We start from the raw sequence: 24,106 nt of genomic DNA on the forward strand, positions 1-24,106 counted from the left end.
TGACAACAGGTTGGTCTGACCTTTCCGCATCCTCTAAATCTGAGAGTCCTTCTCCAATTGATTCCCCTTCTCCAACTGTACTGTCTTCTTCAATGATCCTTTCTGTGTCTGCTTCCTCTGCCTGTTCCTCGTTAGATACAGATGAGTTGCTTTCAGACATCTGCCTTGGTATGGCATTTATATACACTGGCATGTCTATTATGGTTCTAGTTTCATATTCTGGATGATAAGGCTCATCTGGGATAATCCAGCCTTTATCAACCCTTTTGTTTTCATCAAAATATGTAACATGTCTTATGCCAACAATGCCAGTTTTCAGATTCAAAATTCTATATCCTTTGTGTCCTGGAGCATAGCCAACTAAAATGCCCCTTTCTGTTGTGGAATCCAGCTTATGCCTTCTTTGCTTTGGTATATGAGCATATGCTGTACTTCCAAATGTTCTTATGTGTGACAGGTTTGGCTTCCTACCATGCCATGTCTCATGTGGTGTGCGCTCAGCGCCTTTAGTTGGCATTCTGTTTTGTAGGTACACTGCTGTGAGAATGGCTTCCCCCCATAGTCTTTTAGGGAGATTGCTATCTGACAGCATACATCTGGTCATTTCCACAAGTGACCTAAATTTTCTCTCTGCAACAGAATTTTGCTCTGGTGTATAAGCTACTGTTGTGATATGTTGAATGCCTTCCTGTTCTAGAAATGTGCGCATGCTTTGTGAAGTGAACTCACCACCATTGTCGGTCTGAAGAACCTTTGGTTTTCTTTCAAATTTATTGCTTACCATGGCTACGTATTTCTTCAGCATGTCTGTGACTTGACTTTTCTCTTTCAGCAAATAGGCCACACAATATCTAGAGAAATCATCCAAGAATATTAGCACAAATCTGTTATTTCCCAATGATGGGATATTAAACGGTCCACATAAGTCACTGTGTATTAAGTCCAGCACTTTATTACTCCTATTTCCTGTGTATGCAGGAAATGAGGGTCTCACACCTTTTTGAGTAACACAGTCTATGCATTTCTCCATTTTACCAGCATCTGCACTTATCTGAATGCCGGTGGCCAGTTGCTTACTGTAAAGATCCTGGATCACCTTAAAATCACGATGTCCCAGGCGGCGGTGCCAGATTTCCGGACTACATTTACCATCATTCTTCCTTACTTGCGCCATATGTGAGGCTTCACCTGAAATGCTCAGTTTATAAACATCATTATGCATAAAAGCTTCAGCATACACTTCATCATTTTTAGAGATTGTGCACTTACTGTTTTCAAAATGAATCACAAATCCCTTCTTATCTAATGTAGATACACTAAGCATATTACAAACTGCTTGGGGAATATACAAGACATCACTTACAGGAATTTCTTTAACTTCATTAGACACTTTGCATTTTAAGAATCCGATACCTTTTGCTTGGATCTTAGCAGTCCCTGCGTTTGCAGTTTTAAGAATACCTTCCTCTGGACACATTTCCTGAAAGAAATCTTTACAATTGGTTAAATGGCATGTGCTCCCTGAATCTAAAATCCAAGTACTTTCATTTGAATTATTATTTACCATAGTCAAAGATTTTTCTGCCATTAGAAAGCCCTTGTGTTTATCTTTGTCCTTCATACATTTCCTGGTTTGAAAATTCTTTAGTTCCATTGGCTTAGGTGAGCTTGAGGGAGTGTTTTGTGTTTCCTTACACCATTTAGATACATGTCCCTCCTTTCCACATGAGTAGCAAATCAGCTTGCCCTTGGGTGGAGTTTTCCCATAGCTCCGCCTTCCTCTGTTCTTTGCCAAGAAATTTGTTTCATTTCTCTCTGACTTGCTTTGAGAACACATCTCCTCAGAATCATTTATTATGCATTCCTGCCTTAGTTTTGATGTTGCCTGTTCAAAAGATTGCCCTTCAATGGCCTCATTTACAGACCTAAAAACATCAAACTTCTTTGATAGTGAGGTAAAAAGAAATGCTCTTTTCAATGCATCACACATGGGAATTCCAGAAAGTTCTAACTTTTGAAATGAAGACATAAGATGCATAATGTGATCATTACATTTACTTTTATCCCTTAATTTGGTTTCATTCAACTCTGCTAACCAAATTGGTTGCTGCTTTGCATATGTAGTTGCATACATAGTTCTCAGTTTATATAAAATGTCCTTTGGTGTATCTTTTCCCTCCACTAATATGGCTTGTTTCTCTGAGAGAGCTTCCAAAAGCATGCACTTCACATAATAGTTTGCATTGTCCCATTCAGCCATATTTTCATCTGTTCTGTCTTGGTCTAAGCATATATTTAATCTTTTTGCTCGAAGGAGACATATGAATCTTAGTTCCCACTGCCGATAATTAAACTCAGTTAATTTAGGCACCTTGAGAGAATAGAAAAATGGTGAATTTCTTCCCTCAGCCATTTTCTTAGCCTTCTGTCTGCTGTGTGGGGGGAGAGAGAGACAGACTGAATCTTTCCTTTAAAACTTAAGAGAAAAATGTGGCCTTTTTTTCTGCCTGGTAATATTTCTCTTCTTTTTCAATTCCTGAGCCCTGGGCCCATAACCCTTTTGTTGGATTATTTGTAGTAAATAATTAGCAGATTTTAGTACACACAGCTTCAGCTTTAGAAATGTTAATTTCTTTCTTCATCTCTCTCTCATTCACCCCTGAATGATTCACTGCTGAGTCACTTTAAAGTTGAAGTAACAAAACATCTGTTTACTCACAGTTTGTAGTTTGATTATAATCAGACAGGCTTATATATACATATTACTATACATTTGTATTATCAGCTCCTTCCATGTGCTTAGATGGTAATGGATGCTCACACCACCATAGATCCTCTCAGGTTAGGAGAGATCATGAGCTCCATGTGCTCCATGTGCTGCATCTGCTGTGTCTAACCCCCACAGGAAGTTACATAGCTGTGTGACCTCTCTAAGTAATTTACATCAGAGGTCACAGAGTAATCACAGAGAAATAATAGGTGACAGTCAATGCATGTAAAATACAATTACATTCCAACACCTTCCAAATTCCTCAGCCGCAAAAAGTGCTGATGACGGATGCGTCTCTCCTGGGATGGGGAGCTCATGTTGATGGGCTTCACACCCAAGGGAGTTGGTCCCTCCAGGAACAAGGTCTACAGATCAATCTCCTGGAGTTACGAGCGGTCTGGAACGCTCTAAGGACTTTCAGGGATTGGCTGCCCCATCAAATTATTCAAATTCAGACAGACAACCAGGTTGCCATGTATTACATCAACAAGCAGGGGGGCACCTGATCTCGCCCTCTGTGTCAGGAGGCCATCAGAATGTGGCTTTGGGCTTGCAGATACGGCATGTGTCTTCAGGCCACATATCTGGCAGGCGTAAACAACAGTCTGGCCGACAGGTTGAGCAGGATCATGCAACCTCACGATTGGTCACTCAATTCCAAGGTGGTACACGAGATCTTCCAAGCGTGGGGCACCCCCTTGGTGGATCTCTTTGCTACCCGAGCCAACCACAAGGTCCCTCAGTTCTGTTCCAGACTTCAGGCCCACGGCAGGCTAGTGTCGGATGCCTTTCTGCTGGATTGGGGGGAAGGCCTCCTGTATGCTTATCCTCCCATACCTTTGGTGGGGAAGACTTTGCTGAAACTCAGGCAAGACCGAGGCACGATGATTCTGATCGCTTCTTTCTGGCCGCGTCAGATCTGGTTCCCTCTTCTTCTGGAGTTGTCCTCCGAAGAACCGTGGAGATTGGAGTGTTTCCCGACCCTAATAACTCAGAACGAGGGGGCGCTTCTGCATCCCAACCTCCGGTCTCTGGCTCTCATGGCCTGGATGTTGAGAGCATAGATTTTGCCTCCTTGGGTCTCTCCAAGGGTGTCTCCCTGGGTCTGTCTTGCTTCCAGGAAAGATTCCACTAAAAAGAGTTACTTCTTTCTATGGCGGAGGTTTGCTGTCTGGTGTGACCCTGCTTGAATACCTTCTGCACTTGTCTGAGTCTGGTCTTAAGACCAACTCTGTAAGAGTTCATCTTAGTGCGATTAGTGCATACCATTACCGTGTGGAAGGTAAGCCGATCTCTGGACAGCCTTTAGTTGTTCGCTTCATGAGAGGTTTGCTTTTGTCAAAGCCCCCCCCCCCCCCCCCCATCAAACCTCCTACAGTGTCATGGGATCTCAATGTCGTTCTCACCCAGCTGATGAAAGCTCCTTTCGAGCCACTCAATTCATGCCATCTGAAGTACTTGACCTGGAAGGTCATTTTCTTGGTGGCAGTCACTTCAGCTCGCAGAGTCAGTGAGCTTCAAGCCTTGGTAGCTCATGCTCCTTATACCAAATTTCATCATAACAGAGTAGTCCTCCGTACTCACTCTAGGTTCTTGCCGAAGGTGGTGTCGGAGTTCCATCTGAACCAGTCAATTGTCTTGCCAACATTCTTTCCCCGTCCTCATACCCGCCCTGCTGAACGCCAGCTGCACACATTGGACTGCAAATGAGCATTGGCCTTCTAGCTGGAGCGGACACAGCCCCACAGACAGTCCGCCCAATTGTTTGTTTCTTTTGATCCCAACAGAAGGGGAATGGCTGTCGGGAAACGCACCATATCCAATTGGCTAGCAGATTGCATTTCCTTCGCTTATGCCCAGACTGGGCTGACTCTTGAGGGTCATGTCACGACTCATAGTGTTCGAGCCATGGCAGCGTCAGTGGCCCACTTGAAGTCAGTCACTATGGAAGAGATTTGCAAGGCTGCGACGTGGTCATCCGTCAACACATTCACATCTCATTACTGCCTTCAGCAGGATACCCGACACGACAGTTGGTTCGGGCAGTCGGTGCTGCAGAATCTGTTCGGGGTTTAGAATCCAACTCCACCCCCCTAGGCCCATTTTTATTCTGTTCCAGGCTGCACTCTCAGTTAGTTGAATAAGTTTAGGTCAATCTCAGTTATGTCCTCGCCATTGTGAGGCCCAATTGACCCTGTTTGTTGTTTTGAGTGAGCCTGGGGGCTAGGGATACCCCATTCGTGAGAACAAGCATCCTGCTTGTCCTCGGAGAAAGCGAAAGCTACATACCTGTAGAAGGTATTCTCCGAGGACAGCAGGCTGATTGCTCTCACCAACCCGCCCGCCTCCCCTTTGGAGATGTGTCTTCCCTTGTCTATGTCTTTGCTATGTACTAGACTGACGAACACGAGCGCGTTCGGGCGGGAAGACAGTTGCGCATGCGCACGCGAGGGCTAGCAAATGCTGTTGCTAGTGAAGATCTCCGATCGGAGGGGCTGCCGTGGACGTCACCCATTTGTGAGAACAATCAGCCTGCTGTCCTCAGAGAATACCTTCTACAGGTATGTAGCTTTCGTTTTATGGAAGGGTTGTCTGGTAAGGTTTGTCTCTTTGTGAATGATACCAAACTCTGTAATAGGGTGGACACCCCAAAGGGTGTGGATAGCATGAGGAAGGATCTGGCGAAGCTTGAAGACTGGTCCAAATTTGGCAACTAAGATTTGCATATGGGTCACAAAAACCCGAGGGAAAGGTACAGTATAGGGGGTAAAGAGCGTCTGTGTATGAAATAAGAGCAGGATTTGGGAGTGATTGTGTCTGATGACCTTAAGGTGGCCAAACAGGTAGAAAAGGTGACGTTCAAAGCCAAAAGGATGCTTAAGTACATAAGGAGAGGGATGACCAACAGGAAAAAAAGAGGTGATAGTGCCCTTGTACAAGTCTCCGGAGACTGCACTTATGGAAAGATATAATCAGGATGGAGTCGGTCCAGAGGGCAGCTACAAAATTGGTCAGTGGTCTCGGTCATAAAACATATAGGGACAGGCTCATGAACCTCAACATGTATACACTTCAAGAGAGGCAGGAGAGAAGGGATATGATAAGAGACATTTAAACACCTCAATGGTGTTAATGTACAGAAGATGAGCCTTTTTCAAATGAGGGAAGCCTCTGGAATGAGAGGGCATAAGATGAAGTTAAGAGGAAATAGTCTTAGGATGCATGGAAAGGCCTCCCGATGGAGGTTGTGGAGATGAAGACTGTCAGACGTTTAAGATGTCGTGGGACAGACATGTGGGATCTCTTAGGAAAAGGAGGAGTTAGTGGTTACTGAAGATGGGCAGACTGGAAAGGTCATGGTTCTCTGTTTCTAAGAAAGTAAATCAAACTGAAATAAAATACAAACATATACAAATTTACTCCTTTTTTTACAGCACAGATAAATTTGTATGTGTGCATTTGCATGCAATGGGGGCTGGATCTGGGAGCACATTTTACAATTCCCACCAGGCACAGGCAGCTCCTTGTGACTCTGGGCAAGTCACTTAACCCTCCATTGCCCCATGTAAGCCGCATTGAGCCTGCCATGAGTGGGAAAGCGTGGGGTACAAATGTAACAAAAACAAAATAGGAAAATATGTTGACTTTAAAAAATAATGTTGACGTGGAGGGGCATAATCGAACGGGGACGACCATCTCTAAGGGTGTCCATCTCTAAAGACGTTCCAGCGAAGGGGCGGGGAAACCCGTATTATCAAAACAAGATGGACGTTCTTTCGTTTCGATAATACGGTCAGGGACACCCAAGTCTCAACATTTAGGTCGACCTTAGAGATGGTGTTACAGTTCCAAAATGATATTTAAGAATAGAGGGGATCGCTCAGAGCATGTGGTCGCAACATGTGCTGTATTTCTAAGTTTTAAGATATATTTTGATTCTATTCTGTTTTATTATCCCCCAATTACCTATAAGGTAATAAGATAAGCATATGTAAGGAAAAGGGGAAGTAAATACACTAAATTTGAATGAATTACATTAACCTGCATTGTACGTTTAGGAACATGTGCTTAAAGCATTTGGAGCTTGCACATGTGAGGACATGTGCTTTCCCGAATATAAAGGCCAGATAGTTAACTTTAAAAAGAAAATGTTTATTTCTAATACAGGCAAGGTAACAAGTTTACAATAGAGAGGCAATTTTAGAGAGGATCTTTTACCAATGGAAGTATGCTACAAAATAACAGGTTTGATTGTAAATGAAGCTGGATAACTCACATTGATGGAGGCTGCTATGGAGAGTGATGCAGGAGATCCTTGCTGGAACAGGAAGTTTCTTTGTAGATTTGCTGTCTGATGGAGCTTGAAGCCGTTTCTTTCAGGTGGATGTGATGTCCAGCTTGAGAAGTCAGGATTCCAGGAGATTCTAGCTTGCTTTTAGATTTAATCACTTCAGGGCAGCGGCGACTAGGACAGGAGCATCAGGAACAGCCAGGAAGAACTATCCTTCTAAAGAAAGAGCCCCTGCTTTTAAAGTGTCTGAACTGGGCCTTTATCTACCAGGCTATTTTTAGACTCGCGTCAGGTGGTTGCCCTTGGTCCAATTAGAAAGCTCCTGGGTAGCTGAATTCTGGGCATCTAGTTTTGAGATGGAGCATGGTAACAGGTCACATGTTCAATGACATTATAAGACTTCCTGCCTGGACATCTGCTAGTCCATTGTCTGAGAGTGATTGAGCTTAGATGGGCTTAGTCTTTGTCTGAAAATAGGTGGAGGTGTAGTTTTTTGTTACTGCAGTCTCTGAGATAGCTGTCTTTGGAAAGGAACATCTGCTGGTCCATTGTCTGAGGGTGATTGAGTTTAAATAGGCTTAGTCCTTGACTGAGAATAGGTGGATGTATAGTCTTTTGTTAGGTGCTGCTATTTTTGGAGAGGTGTTGATGGCCTTAGGTATTCATCCAGCTTCTCAGTAGTTTTCCAGAGGAGAGGGGGGAAGTAAGGTCTTTGCAGCTGTATATTTTATATGATTTGGATCTGATCCAGCAAAAGCAATAACTCTGAGAATTAAACTTATATCATGGTACAATGGTTGTTTCCGGTTTTCTGCGATAATGGAAACCGAGGACGCCCATCTCAAAAACTACCAAATCCAAGGCATTCGGTGGTGGGAGGAGCCAGCATTTGTAGTGCAATGGTCCCCCTGACATGCCAGGACACCAACCGGGCATCCTAGGGGGCACTGCAGTGGACTTCAGAAATTGCTCCCAGGTGCATAGCTCCCTTACCTTGGGTTCTGAGCCCCCCCAACCCACTCCCCACAACTGTACACCACTACCATAGCCCTTAAGGATGAAGGTGGGCACCTACATGTGGGTACAGTGGGTTTTGGAGGGCTCACATTTACCACCACAAGTGTAACAGGTAGGGGGGAGGGGCCTGGGTCCGCCTGCCTGAAGTGCACTGCACCCACTAAAAACTGCTCCAGGGACCTACATACTGCTGTGATGGAGCTGGGTATGACATTTGAGGCTGGCAAAAAATTTTTTAAAAAAAATTTGTTTTCGTTGGAGGGGGTTGGTGACCACTGGGGAAGTAAGAGGAGGTCATCCCCGATTCCCTCCGGTGGTCATCTGGTCAGTTCAGGCACCTTTTCAAGGCTTAGTCGTGAAAAAAAAAAGGACCAAGTAAAGTCAACCAAATGCTCGCGAGGGACGCCCTTCTTTTTTCCATTATCGGCCGAGGACGCCCATCTCTTAACCACACCCCCGTCCTGCCTTCGGTACCCTGCCGACACACCCCCGTGAACTTTGGTCATCCCTGCGACGGAAAGCAGTTGAGGACGCCCAAAATTGGCTTTCGATTTGTGTCGGAAGATGGGCGTCCTTCTCTTTCGAAAATAAACCTGATAGGCACTTTATTGGACATCTCACAAGGGTGCCCTGTGTATAGAATTACCCCCTTAATGAACCTTGAATGTGTATATAAATAGCGCCCTTTCTAGAATCGCTACTTATATATGCCCTTTTGTACATCTAATTTGACTATTTGTATGTACAAATGACACCTAAGCCTTCTAAAATCCAGATAGGGCAGTCCAGAAAGTAGGCTCCATTTGTTCTGTATAGAACTTCTAGTTAATTTAAATAGCATTTCAGTCATATGGGGGGAATTCTATATATGGCTTTAAAAAACTGCACTTAGCACTGTTCTATAAACCTTGCATACCATTCAGCACGGTTTATAGATTATGCGTAGTGTCCATCCCCGCAACTAAATTTTAAGCACAACCATTTACACCAACTAAAACCTGGTGTGAATGCCCATATCTTATTTAGGCATGGATCAGACATATTCTATAACAGTGCGCACAATTTTCAGGAATGCCCATGCCTCTCCCATGATCCTGCCCACTTTTGTGAACCACACATTAGAATTTATGCGCACCACTTTACAGAATATACTTAGAAAATTGTGTGCATAAATTCTAATTAGTACCAGTTAGTGCCAATAATTGCATGTATCGGCGCTGATTAGCTTGTTAAACATTTAAGTTGCATACACAGATCAGCTACGCGTGATGATTTGCGTGCACAACTTTAGTCGCCATATATAGATCCGGGGGGTGGAGGGTAATTGTATAATAACAGAGTGCTTACTATAGGCTCTGGTCATGGCGCCTGACAACTGCATTATATTGTGGCTAAATATTTTAATGAAATCAGTTGCTAATTTTTGTATTTCCACATTTTAGTCTAATTTAGAATATCTGGATGCAAGTCATAATCGTGTAATAACCCTGGAAGGTTTTAAAAGCTTGGCAAAACTGAAATACTTAGATTTAAGCTGGAATCAGCTAAAAAAGACTAAAGAAGAAATAAATACATTATGCAAATATACATCACAGCTTTTAATTCTCCATCTTGGAAACAACCCATGGCAGAAGGTACTGTAGTTTTCAGTTTAATTTTGTTATAGTATCCAGTGTAGTCTTCTGTCATATATGGAAAATAACAAAAGGCTATAAAATCATTTAGTTTGGCCCATCATTTATATTTCTGCACTTAAATGGATTCTTTTTCTTCCAAAGTGTGTTTTAATTTCTCTGATGTCTTAAAAAACTTCTGTGCAAGGTTGTGCACTTACACATTATGTTGCTGGATTTCATCAGTCAGTATACTAATTTTGATTTGTTTGATTTTTTTTTAACTAAGTTTGATGTATCCTTGATCTTTAAAGTGTATTTGTTTAAAATATGTATTAAGATAACTGTTAATTTTTCCAAGCCAGCTTCGGTGCGCTTCACAGCCATTAGCCGTTTAAGGACTCTTACTCATTTGGATGGTATTGTTGTAACTGAAGAAGAAGTTGCTAAAGCTCTACATTTTACTACTGGAGCAAAGATTACTCAGGTTAACCTTTTACTAAGTCTTATGATGATGTTCTTCACAAATGTTTATGTTTATTCCACACTTGATATACCACTGATCTGCCAATTTTGGTATTATGCAAAGTATTAAAAGCAGCAGCAGGTGGCAGCCCAGTAGCTCAGTAGTAGTGCCATTCATCATTATGCAGAAAGACCTGAGTTTAGTTCCTAGCATAATTCTTCTTGTTCCTGGGATGGCCAGTGCTGGGGATCATAGGTGTAGTCTACCTGCGTACTTTGTGGGGCAAAGGACAATGTAGTCAAATTGAGAGGGGGAAGAGGAGAATCAACTGAGCATGTGCAACATTTTTTATTTGGGGGGGCACTGCCTACCTCAAACTTTATCTGTGCTGCAGATGATCCTTTAATTTAATCACTTTTTCCTTTTGTTAGATGTCTCTATTACTCCATGCCAGAACTGATAAAGAGAGACCCCATACACTTAGTTTATTGTCATCTGCCCAAATTTTGAATCAGACTAGCAAGAACAAACTGAATTTAAATTCTGAGTTCAATCCCAGCTGGTATTCTCTGGTAAGACCAAATTTAATTATATAATTTTTATTTTACATTTAGTTCTATCATGGCAACTGTATAGTATCCTGTTTATGGTATCTGAGATATGTATTTTATTGGGTGATGATATATAATTTAATAAGCAAAACAACTGTAACAGGCCAAGGTGAAGCCAAGCCTACCAGCTCTTCCTCTTTCTCCCTTCAGGGAAACAATCTTTACAAAATGTTCCTTTAAGTGAATTTATCTACACAAAAGTATTGAAAAACTGTGAAAGAAAAATAATTTCAAAATTACAAAAGGAATCCACAAACATAAGGCCTAACTTTATATATTTATTTATTGGAATTTTGATATTTGACTAAAAATAAAGTAGCAGTCATTTCACTGCTTAGGGCCCCTCAAAAAATGTAGGTCAGGAAAGGGTTGCCCAAGTTGGAACTTTCAAAATATACAAAATATTTTACAAATGGGGTTTGCTGAATGCAGAGCTTTTTGTAAAATATGTATAAGGACGTGCAGGAATATATGTGTATTTGGCAACAAGTATAGTGGGAACAGCTATTTTACAAAAGAAAACATGCAAAAAGAATGGTTTCACTCAGGGAGAGCATATTGTGCCCCCATACAACATAGGCGGTCGGTGGCCCAACTGTTTGGGGAGGCTAAAGGGGGTGGGGCCAGGGGTGGAGCTTAAATCCATAATTGTCTGATAACACAGAAAAAATAAATAAATATAAAAGTCACAATTAATACCTTTTATTAAATTTAGATATTAGATATGTATCATATGTCAAAGAATAAAGTAGTTGCTCAAAGCATATTCTAAGCACAATCGCTCAACTGCAAAACACTATGCACAACTTTGTGGAAAAACACACTCAGAACCTTACTGTACCATAAATATTACACTGGGCAGAACCTAATACACCAATATACCACCCATACGGAAAATGCAGACCGTCAACAATATGAAACAAGGGATCATATCATCTCAATTCTCATGTAGAGCCACAAAACACCCTAATTCATCTTTAATGTGGGATAAAATGCCATAAATTAATAAATAAATATAAACTTTTAATGTTGAGCACCTGATTCTCAAAGTGGACATATTCCAAACACTATAATGAAAATAAAATTATCTTTTCTACCTTTTTTGTCTGGTGACTTTTTCTGATCATGCTGGCCCAGCATCCGGTTCTGCTGCTATCTGTCCTCAGTGCAGGTCAGGAAATCATCCTCGTTAAATATCTCCCTGGCAACCCAGGACACCGCCAGCCAACCCCCCGCCCCCTGCTCTCCCAGCAGTAAGGTAAACAAATTAAACCATAAACCAATTTCTACAACTGGTTACACAAGGCTAGAGGGCTTTCACTGCAGCTCCTGCTGTGAGGATGGAGGTAAATCAACAATTTAAACCCCTCAGAGCACAGCAGGGGAGGCTTAGCCTCTCCAAGCCTCTTATACCGGGCGCCTATGCCCACACAGTTGGAACGTGTTCTATAACAGAAACTGAGTGCCCAGCAAGCATAACCTACTAACATTTACTGTAGGCATCTGCAGTTACACCAACCATATGATAGAGCTGATGTAAGTGGGGATGCCTAAATGTGGCAGGGACACTTATAATTTACAGTATTCTGTAAGTTACATGTGTAGATAGGAACCTCCTCCTATGTCTTGCCCATGCTGTACCCCTATGTATACCTCCTTTCAATTACACGCTATGCAAATTAAGTGGGTATTTGCTTAATAGTGCCTAGGCACCCGCTAGCATTTATGCAGGTATTTTATTGGTTTACTTTCCCCCTAGACCTTTGTCAGAGGAGTGGGAAGAGTATGTGGAGGGGCATAATCGAACGTGGTGCCCAAGTTTTCCTGAGGGCGTCCTCGCAGGACGTCCCAGCGAAGGGGCGGGGAAACCAGTATTATCGAAACAAGATGGGCAGCCATCTTTTGTTTCGATAATACGGTCAGGGAGGCTCAAATCTCAACATTTAGGTCGACCTTAGAGATGGTCGTCCCTAGAGATGGCCGTCCCCAATTTTCAGCGATAATGAAAACCAAGGACGCCCATCTGAGAAACGATCAAATCCAAGCCATTTGGTCAAGGGAGAAGCCAGCATTCGTAGTGCACTGGTTTCCCTCACATGCCAGGACACCAACCGGGCACCCTAGGGGGCACTGCAGTGGACTTAAAAAAGCTCCCAGGTGCATAGCTCCTTTACCTTGTGTGCTAAGCCCCCAACCCACTCGCCACAACTGTACACCACAACCATAGACCTTAGGGATGAAGGGGGGCACCTAGATGTGGGTACAGTGGGTTTGTGGTGGGGTTTGGAGGGCTCACATTTACCACCACAAGTGTAACAGGTGGGGGGGGGGGGGGATGCCTGCAGTGCACTGCAGTACCCACTAAAACTGCTCCAGGGACCTGCATACTGCTGTCATGGAGCCAGGTATGATATTTTAGGCTGGCATAGAGGCTGGAAAAAATATATTTTAACATTTTGTCTTAGGGTGGGAGGGGGTTAGTGACCACTGGGGGAATAGGGGGAGGTCATCCCCGATTCCCTCCGGTGGCCATCTGGTCATTTAGGGCACATTTTTGTGGCTTGGTCGTAAAAAAAAAAGGACCAAGTAAAGTCGCCCAAGTGTTCCTCAGAGATGCTCGTCTTTTTTCCATTATCGGCCTAGGATGCTCATGTGTTAAGCACACCCCAGTCCCGCCTTCGCTACGCTTCCGACACGCCCCCATGAGCTTTGGTCGTCCCCGCGATGGAAAGCAGTTAAGGACGCCCAAAATCGGCTTTCGATTATGCCGATTTGGGTGACCCTGGGAGAAGGACACTCATCTCCCGATTTGTGTGGAAAGATGGGCACCCTTCTCTTTCGAAAATAAGCCTCTTAGGGGCTCATTTTCAAAGTACTTAGACTTACAAACTTCCATAGGTTACTATAAAACTTTGTAAGTCTAAGTGCTTTGAAAATACCCCTCTTAGTGTCTTTTGTTGTTAACAACTGATTTTGATAAGTTAATGATTTTAGGCAATTTTAATGTACATGTGGGGACATGATAATTATTTATTGCATTTGTATCCCACATTTTCCCACCTATTTGCAGGCTCAATGTGGCTTACATAGTTTTGTTAACATTGTCGTTCCAGGATATCAGATACATTTAGTAATGTGCAGAGATTAAGTAAAGGAAGAAAGAAGGGAGTAATTAGGTTAGGTATAGAAGGTGGGCTTTCATAACTGAGTGGGTTGGATGAGGTGGATTAGTGAGGTTGTAGGTTCTCATTGTAGGCCTTATTGAAGAAGTATGTCTTCAGAGATTTGCGAAAGATAAGTTGTTTCGTCGATTGTTTTCAGGTCTGTAGGTAATGCATTCCATAACTGCGTGCTCATGTAAGAGAAGGTAGTGGCATGCATCAACTTGTATTTTAGCCCTTTGCAGCTGGGGAAGTGCAGGTTGAGAAATTTGCGGGATGATCTTGTGGCGTTTCTGGGGGGGTAGGTCCGCAAGGTTTAGCATGTAGCTTGGGACCTCTGCGTGAATGATTTTGTGTACAATCGTGCAGATCTTGAATGCAATGCGTTTTTTAAGTGGGAGCCAGTGTAGTTTCTCTCTTAGGGGTTTTGCACTTTCATATTTCGTTTTTCCAAATATGAGTCTGGCGGCAGTATTCTGGGCTGTTTGGAGTTTTTTGATAGTCTGTTCTTTGCAGCCAGCGTACAGTGCGTTGCATTAGTCCAGATGACTTATTACCATTGACTGTACCAGGGTACAGAAGATGTATCTCGGGAAGAAAGGTTTTACTCTTTTGAGTTTCCACATAGAGTAGAACATCTTTTTCGTTGTGTTCTTCACATGGGTATCAAGAGTGAGGTTTCGGTCAATGGTAACTGCAAGAATTTTCAAGTTTTGTGAGACAGGAAGAGAACAGTATGGTGTGATTATGGTGGAGAAGTTTTTTGTGTTATGTTGTGAGGTGAGTACAAGACATTGTGTTTTTTCTGCGTTAAGTTTTAGTTGGAATGCATCTGCCCAGGTGTGCATTATTTGGAGGCTTTGGTTGATCTCGTTGGTGATTTCATTTAGGTCATGTTGGAACGGGATGTAAATTGTGACGTCATCTGCGTATATGTAGGGGTTGAGGTTTTGATTGGCTAGAAGTTTGGCTAACGGTATCATCATTAGGTTGAATAAGGTTGGTGAAAGGGGGGTCCTTGGGGGACTCCACATTCAGGTATCCATGTGGGTGATCTGTCCGCATTCGTTGTGACTTGGTATAATCTTGTGGTCAGGAATCCTTTGAACCATTTCAGAACTGTGCCTCCTACTCCGAAGTATTCTAGTATATGTAATAGTATTCCATGATCAACCATGTCAAAGGTACTGGACATGTCAAATTGTCGGAGGAGTACGTTGTTACCAGTTGCAATTGCTGTTGACTAAGGATGGGTTGTCATTTAAAAACAAGGGAAATGTCAACAACATAACCCATGTTGTTTCATGTTGTTAATACCCGAAATTGACCAGGAGAAATCCAAAAATATATTCCATATTGCCTTCAGAAATAGGGCACACTATTTTTTTAAGAGTGCACACTGTCAGGTTGATATTCAAAGTGATTTGAGCGGCTAGGAGAAGTTCCTGGCTGGTTAAATTACTTGTGTGAGGCTGTCCATTGATATTGACAATGAACTGGTTATTGCTGCCAAATATCAGCACTGACTGCAAAACTGAAAACTGGCTATTTTGTAGGTGATCCAGGGGTGAAATTAGCATGTACGTGGTTAAGTGCTGATATTCAGTACTCAGCTTTCTAAGTTAAGCAGCCAAATCAGACCTCATAAAACATAATCCTATCCTTATGCAGTGTTGCTTAGGTTGGTTAAGTGCTGAATATTGCACTTATCCACATACGATATAGCCAGCCGCGTAAACCCAGATATTCAGTGCCAGTGCTCAGACATGACTTGACATTGAATATTGGCGCATAAAGATGGTGGTGGCTAAAAAAAAACACTTGCTGCTACCAGCTGAATATTTACCACTATGAGGGGCATAATCGAAAGGGGCGCCCATGTTTTCCTGAGGATGTTCTCGCAGGACGTCCCAGTGAAGGAGTGGGGAAACCCGTATTATTGAAACAAGATGGGCATCCATCTTTTGTTTCGATAATACGGTCGGGGACGACTGTTAGGATTAGGAACTGGTTGACGGACAGAAACCAGAGGGTGGTGGTGAATGGAATTCACTCAGAGGAGGGGAAGGTGAGTAGTGGAGTGCCTCAGGGATCAGTGCTGGGACCAATTCTGTTCAATATACGTATTTGTGAGTGACATTGCCGAAGGGTTAGAAGGTACAGTTTGCCTTTTTGCGGACGATACTAAGATTTGTAACAGAGTGGACACCCGGGAGGGAGTGGAAAATATGAGAAAGGATCTGCGGAAACTAGAAGAATGGTCTAAGGTTTGGCAATTAAAATTCAATGCGAAGAAATGCAAAGTGATACACTTAGGGAGTAGAAATCCACGGGAGAAGTATGTGTTAGGCAGGGAGAGTCTGATAGTTACGGACGGGGAGAGTGATCTTGGGGTGATAGTATCTGAGGATCTGAAGGCGACGAAACAGTGTGACAAGGCGGTGGCCGTAGCCAGAAGGTTGCTAGGCTGTATAGAGAGAGGTGTGACCAGCAGAAGAAAAGAGGTGTTGATGCCCCTGTATAAGTCGTTGGTGAGGCCCCACCTGGAGTATTGTGTTCAGTTCTGGAGGCCGTACCTTGCTAAGGATGTACAAAAAAATGGAAGCGGTGCAAAGAAAAGCTACGAGAATGGTATGGGATTTGCGTTACAAGACGTATGAGGAGAGACTTGCGGACCTGAACATGTATACCCTGGAGGAAAGGAGAAACAGGGGTGATATGATACAGACGTTCAAATATTTGAAAGGTATTAATCCGCAAACGAACCTTTTCCGGAGATGGGAGGGCGGTAGAACGAGAGGACATGATATGAGAGTGAAGGAGGGCAGACTCAAGAAAAATGTCAGGAAGTATTTTTTCACGGAGAGAGTGGTAGATACTTGGAATGCCCTCCCACGGGAGGTGGTGGAGATGAAAATGGTAGCGGAATTCAAGCATGCGTGGGATAAACATAAAGAAATCCTGTGCAGAAGGAATGGATCCTCGGAAGCTTAGCCGAGATTGGGAGGCGGGGCTGGTGGTTGGGTGGTGGGGCTAATTCTGGGCAAGACTTCTACGGTCTGTGTCCTGAAAATGGGGCTAGTTCTGGGCAAGACTTCTATGGTCTGTGTCCTGAAAATGGCAGATACAAATCAAGGTAAGGTATACACAAGAAGTAGCACATATGAGTTTATCTTGTTGGGCAGACTAGATGGACCGTGCAGGTCTTTTTCTGCCGTCATCTACTATGTTACTATGTTCTCAAGGAAACACTGGGTTTATGAGCCCTTGAACCACTGCCGTGGAGAAGCAGTGGCAGGCAAAACCACCCCCAAACCAGAGACAAGGCAGAACAGGACTGGAACCCCGTACTGGAGTTGCAGCTGAGGCAAACAAGCTGGAACAGGCAGAGCAGGAACAGCTAGACTTCACCTGCGCTTGTCCGCCGTTCCCCAGGAGGAGCCCCTGGGTGCAGGCGGCCGGCAGGACTTACAGGACAGGGCAGGAAATGGATACCAACAGGATACACATGGGGTCTAGAATACACAAGGGAGGCTAGGCAGAATACTAGACTAGGACTCTCAGACAATACCACACTAGGTAGAAAGCAGACAGGCTCAAGAACAAGGACTGAAAGCTGCCAAGTAGCCACTAAGAAAGAAACACAGACAACCAAGAACTAGACAAGGAATACAGACCAGAAACAAGACTAGGAACTAAGCAATAAAACCAAAGCTAAACTACACACAAACGAACTAGAAACAGACAAGGAACTCGGAAAAGAAACTGGACTAGGCAGAAGTGCACAAAGCACACCAACATACCAGGGACCTTAGACAATGCAAACACAAACACAGAAGTTTCCAGGTGGTTAATAAAGCCCATAAGCAGCTGAAGTTCAGCTGCAGGAATCACAAGGCAGCTACGGGTGCTATGCAGGGACAAACAAGAGAAGCAGAAGAACCGGACCGGACTGGGCTGAAGTCTGGAATGTGTGACAGTCCATAGCAGCCACTGGTTCTGGCCACCAGAGGGCGAGGTGAAAACAGACAAGGAAACAGTCACCATTGTGACAACGCCCAAATTGCAAAATTTAGGTCAACCTTAGAGATGGTCGTTCTTAGAGATGGTCATCCCCGATTTTTGGCCATAATGGAAACCGAGAACGCTCATCTCAGAAACGACCAAATCCAAGCCTTTTGTTCATGGGAGGAGCCAGCATTTGTAGTGCACTGGTTTCCCTCACATGCCAGGACACCAACCGGGCATCCTAGGGGGCACTGCAGTGGACTTCACAAATTGCTCCCAGGTACATAACTCCCTTACCTTGTGTGCTGAGCCCCCAACCCCCCCCCCAACCCACTACCCACAACTGTACAACACTACCATAGCCCTAAGGAGTGATGGGGGGCACCTACATGTGGGTACAGTGGGTTTCTGGTGGGTTTTGAAGGGCTCCCATTTACCAGCACAAGTGTAACAGGTAAGGGGGGGATGGGCCTGGGTCCGCCAGCCTGAAGTGCACTGCACACACTAAAAACTGCTCCAGGGACCTGCATACTGCTGTGATGGCGCTGGGTATGACATTTGAGGCTGGCATAGAGGCTGGCAAAAAATGTTTTTAAATTGTTTTTTGGGTGGGAGGGGGTTGGTGACCACTGGGGGAGTAAGGAGAGGTCATCCCCGATTCCCTCTGGTGGCCATCTGATCAGTTTGGGCACCTTTTCGAGGCTTGGTCGTGGAAAAAAATGGGCCAAGTAAAGTCGGCCAAATGCTCGTCATGGACGCCCTTCTTTTTTCCATTATTGGTCGAGGATGCCCATGTGTTAGGCATGCCCCAGTCCCGCCTTCGCTATGCTTCCGACACGCCCTGTGAACTTTGGTCGTCCCCACGACGGGAAGCAGTTGAGGACACTCAAAATCGGCTAAGATGGATCAGTAGGCAGGTACATTCTGAAAAAGTGGACCTTCAGATGTTTTCGGAAGATTAAGTAATTGTCCTTGAGTTTTAGGTCTTTCAATAGTGTGCTCCGCCTGGCGTGGTTGGCGCTTATGCTGCCGAAGTGTTGCAGAGAACCTTGGTTCTGATTGACGGAGAAATGTGCGTTTTTTTCTAGTTTATAATGGTGCAAAGACTTGTTCCAAGATGTTACTTGTTCTAATTGCTTTATAATAAAATTTTCTAGATCAAGAGCTGAGTGTTCAAATAGTGTTGAACCAGTAAGTTTGGAGAGATTTCTGTAAGTGGTAAATATATAACTAGGTTTTATAGTAAGAGGGTTCGTGATGTAGTGAAACGTTATGAGTGAATGATCCGACCAGGGCACAGTGTATGATCCGTGGAATTGTAGTAAGTGATCTGTTAAAGTAGAAGAAAAAAATGAGGTCAAGGGTATGCCCACCCCAGTGTGTGGGTCCCTTTACATTTTGTGTAAGATTCAGGTCAGAACATAATGTACTGCAGTCTTGCGAGAAAGGTGCATGGGGTTCATCTATGTGAATGTTAAAATCCCCAAGGATAATGGGGTAATTAGTATTTAATGAATGGTCTGTCCAGAGGGTTCTTAAGTTCTTCCTCTGCTCAGATTTTGCCTCTTAAAGCTAGTAGAAAAATGTTTTGAATTAGTCCAATGAAAAGGTATCTTTCCATTTTATATCAGATGGCACTTACATAACTGCCTGGCCTAAATGTGCAGATCCCCTCTCTCTTCCCCCTCCAAAGCGCATCACAACACTCTCCCACCTGCTGAAGCATATCACAACCTCCTCCCTCCCCTCCTACCCTGCCCGAAGCAGATTACAACCCCACCCCACCTTCTCCCATCCCCATAGGCTCTCCCAGGCCTATCTTTTGAATTACTGGGCCGTTTACTAAGCCGCTCACAAACGTTTTAGCGCATGCTAATGCTAGAGATGCCCATAGGAATATAATGGGTGTCCCTATTGTTAGCATGCCTATAGCGTGGCTTAATAAACAGGGTCCTGGGACTGTGTAGTGGAGTCCTATGGGTAGGAGCAATGCCCACTCACTCCTGCCTGGTACAGTTCCTTGCAGAAAATGGCTGCCACAACCTCTAGCGACAGACTCTCAATACTTTTAAGTGGCAGTAGCACCTCCTTTTTTCTGCTGGTTATGCCTCTCTCTAAGCAGCATAACAATCTCCTGGCTACAGCCATCACTTTGTCATATTGATTCACCACCTTGAGATCCTCAGACACTATCACACCAAGGTCCCTCTCCTAGTCCATGCATATCAGCCTCTCGCCCCCTGGCACATACAGCTCCTTTGGATTTCTACTTTTCAAGCGCATCATTCTGCAATTCTTTGCATTAAATTTTAACTATAAAACATTAGACCACTCTTAAATTTTTGTAGATCACTTCTCATGTTGTCCACTTCTTACGAGGTATCCACGCTGTTACAAATCTTTGTTTCATCAGCAAAAACGCAAATTTTACCTTCTAATCCATTGGCAATGTGGTTCACAAATATATTGAAAAAAATCAGTCCCAGTACTAATCCCCCCTGAGGTACTCTACTACTCACCTTTCTCTTCTCAGAACAAATTCCTACCACCACCCTCTATCATCTGTCAGTCAACAAGTTTCTAATCCAGTTCACCTCATTGAGGTCCTAACTTCAGCCTGTTGAGTTTATTCATGAGCCTTCTATGGGGAACCATACCAAAAGCTTTGCTGAAATCCAAGTAGACTGCATCTAACGTGTGTGTGTTCTTGATCCAATTCTCCAGTCACCTCAATCAAATTCATTTGACAAGGTTTTGCTTTGATAAAGCCATGTTGCCATTGGATTCCAGGAAGTTCACTATCCTTTCCTTCAGAGCAGCCTCCATTACTTTTCCAACCACTGAACTGAGGCTTACCAGCCTGTAGTTTCCTTCTTTATCTCCATTTTTGTGAAGAGGAACCACATTCGCTCTTCTTCAATCCCATGGAACCTCTCCTTTCTCCAAGGATCTATTAAACAAATCTTTAAGAAGACCCAACAACTCTATACACTGCCTCAATATCCTGGGATGGATCTTATCTGGTTCCATGGTTTTGACCACTTCCAGTTTTTGTCAGCCAACTGAGGTCCTTTTCTAGTAGAAACAAGATAGCAGATTTAACAACAAGTAGTCCACCAGTGAGAGGACAGGGTTTTTTTTTTCTTTACTGTATAGGAAGAATTAGGCCCTGTCTGCAATCCCTCTAGGAAACTGGGAAGAAAAGGAAACAGATAGGAAAACACCATAAGGATCTAATACTTAAACCCAGCACAGAAAACAATAACAAAGATGCCAAGGGCAGCTCATCCTAACGCTGGAGATTTACCAGTGCAATGCTGGAGATTGAAGGCCAAATGAGTGAAATTTTTCTCACGGGTTCCAGCGATGTCTAAAACTAGGTCTGGCAGATGCACATTCCAAAAACTGACATATTTCAATCAATAAATAGAAAATAAAATTAGAGATGGGTGCCCCCATTTGAAAATGCCCCTCCACGTGGTTTTATGATTTATGTATTTATTTTGTACCTAGACCAAGGTGGATAGTATGTTAGCAATGCCTTCCTTGATCTTGTTTGATTTTAATCTATTTGACTCTAAACAAACATGTATCATTCTTTTTTTTTTTCTAACTTGTATCTGCATTATAAAACTAACACCTGTGTTTACTAAGGTGTGCTATAGGCGCATTAGCGTTGGTAATGCGCGTGTTAATGGTTAACGTGTGTTAAACGCTAACACGCCCATAGAAATTTATAGAAATGTTAACATGCCTTAACTTTAAAGGCGTGTTAAAAGTTAACGCACCTTAGTAAACATACCCCTAAATCTGAAACCTGGTTTTAGTTTATATTTAATTTAGTTACTTATAATCTACTTAACTAGAAGTTCAAGGGGAATATGGAATAGAAACAAAAACAGCATACCAAGGCAATCAAACCATAAAAATAACAAACATTAAAATAACATAACATTTTTATAGCCCGCAATACCTTGTGGTTTGATGTGGGTTACAAAAGAAAAAGAGACTAAACAATTCAGGAAACAAAATATTATACAACTAGCAAAATGTACCTATAACAATTAATTCTTATTAAAACTCTGAAAGAAATATGTCTTTAACAACCGTCTAAAATGAATGTAACTTGGAGCTTGCATTATTAAAGAAGAAATATCTTTTCCCAATTTAGCAGCTTGATAAGGTAATAATCATTTTCTTCCGAAATTTACACTTTAAAGATGGGAAACAAATTTTTAAGCAAACATTATGCTCTGTATTTGACAGAACAAAACAATTTACCAAATATGAAGGAGCTAACCCATACAATACCTTATACATCACACAGGACAATTTTCAAATAAAATGTTACATGATGAGATCGTTTCAGAGAATAAATCAGTCTCAACACAGCATTTTAAACTGTCTGCAGTTTTCGCATTAATACTTGGGAACACCCCAAATAAATAATGTTACAATAATCTAGGGAGCTTAATAATAGAGCCTGGACCAACAACTGAAAATGGTAGACTTCAAAATATTTACAAATACATCGCAATTTACGTATCAGAAAAAAAAGCTTTCTGGATAACCTTATTAACTTGAAGCTCCAAAGTACCTGTTCAATCAAAAAATACAGATTAAAACTGAAGAATTCCCCCCCTCCCCCCCCCCCCAAGTATAACCACCACTAATTGAGCCATGGAGAGAATTTTTGTAGTGAATAATCGTGAATTTTGGATATAGATCATTAAGGGTCCTATTTATTAGAAGTTGGTAGGATTTTGCAGTTAATGTGCATACTTGCCAAAATTAACATACAATAACTACAGACCTCAAATGTTGTTTGGGGTGTCCTCAGAAGTTTTTCATTACTAACTGGTAACAACACTGTAGATAATGCACATTTTAATGTGGAAGAGGACATGGAATGGGTTAGGAGCTTAGCAAATATGTCTCTAAATGAATAACCTTGCTAGGGAAGTGAGGTTGAGTGTTCTGTGCATGCATTAACAGTTTATGAGAATATAAATTATAAACAGTAATAGGGGAAAAGAGAATAAACCTCAAAAACGATAAACATGCAAAAAAGAGCAAAGAAATAAGTAAATTGATATTTTAAACAATTTTAAATAAGTGCAAAGTGATGCACATAGGGAACAGTAATCTCAACCCCAGGTACAAACCTACTATGTTTTGAGTTGTTGCTACCCAAGAAAAAGATCTTGGAGATGCCACGGATGCAAGTTTAAATTTTCAGTTTAGTTTTCCACGATAGCAAATATAATTTTAATAATTATTCAAAAAAGGGATGGGAAACAAATATGAAGATATTCTATCTCTGTATAGGTTCCTGGTATGACCGTGCCTTGAAAATCATGTGCAGTATCACAAATAGAAGATACTGCAACTAGAAAAGATTCAGAGAAGGGTGTCAAATATGATAAAGAAGATTGAACGAAGAGAGGCTAAACAGGTTAGGGCTTTTCAACCTAGAGAAAAGACTGAAAAGGGATATGAAAGAAATGTATAAAATTGAGTGGAGTGAAACAGTTAAATAAGGAAACAATGGTTTAACTTGTCAAACAGACATAGAGAAACCACTGCTTACCCTGGGATTGGTATCATGGAATGTTGCTATTATTTGGGTTTCTGCCAAGTACTTGTGACCTGGATTGGCTACTGTTGGAAACAGGATACTGGGCTAGATGGACCATTGGGCTGACCCAGTATGGCTATTCTTGTGTTCCTGCATTTTGGAACAGGCTTTGTTAGCAGATTCTGTTCTAAAATACTGATGAAAATTGAGACATGCTGACCTGCACATTTCAATTCCTACTTCTGTGACCTGCTTGCTGCCCAACAAGATCAATTGGCATACTTTATACTTTCATAGTACATAAGTACATAAGTAGTGCCATACTGGGAAAGACCAAAGGTCCATCTAGCCCAGCATCCTGTCACCGACAGTGGCCAATCCAGGTCAAGGGCACCTGGCTCGCTCCCCAAACGTAAAAACATTCCAGACAAGTTATACCTAAAAATGCGGAATTTTTCCAAGTCCATTTAATAGCGGTCTATGGACTTGTCCTTTAGGAATCTATCTAACCCCTTTTTAAACTCCGTCAAGCTAACCGCCCGTACCACGTTCTCCGGCAACAAATTCCAGAGTCCTAATTACACGTTGGTG

General features: G+C 42.7%; 1 protein-coding gene across 2 annotated transcripts in view; it reads left to right on the forward strand.

Annotated features, from left to right (window-relative positions):
• Positions 1-24,106, forward strand: part of LRRC9 (leucine rich repeat containing 9) — a 469,353-nt gene that overhangs the window by 280,112 nt on the left and 165,135 nt on the right. For both annotated transcript variants that reach the window (XM_030213856.1, XM_030213854.1), the window contains 3 exons: positions 9,521-9,712; positions 10,053-10,178; positions 10,589-10,729. In XM_030213856.1, the coding sequence (XP_030069716.1) occupies positions 9,521-9,712; positions 10,053-10,178; positions 10,589-10,729 (459 nt within the window). The remainder of the gene's footprint in view (positions 1-9,520; positions 9,713-10,052; positions 10,179-10,588; positions 10,730-24,106) is intronic.

The sequence above is a fragment of the Microcaecilia unicolor genome, chromosome 9 (genome assembly GCF_901765095.1).
Source record: "Microcaecilia unicolor chromosome 9, aMicUni1.1, whole genome shotgun sequence".
Lineage (NCBI taxonomy): Eukaryota > Metazoa > Chordata > Amphibia > Gymnophiona > Siphonopidae > Microcaecilia > Microcaecilia unicolor.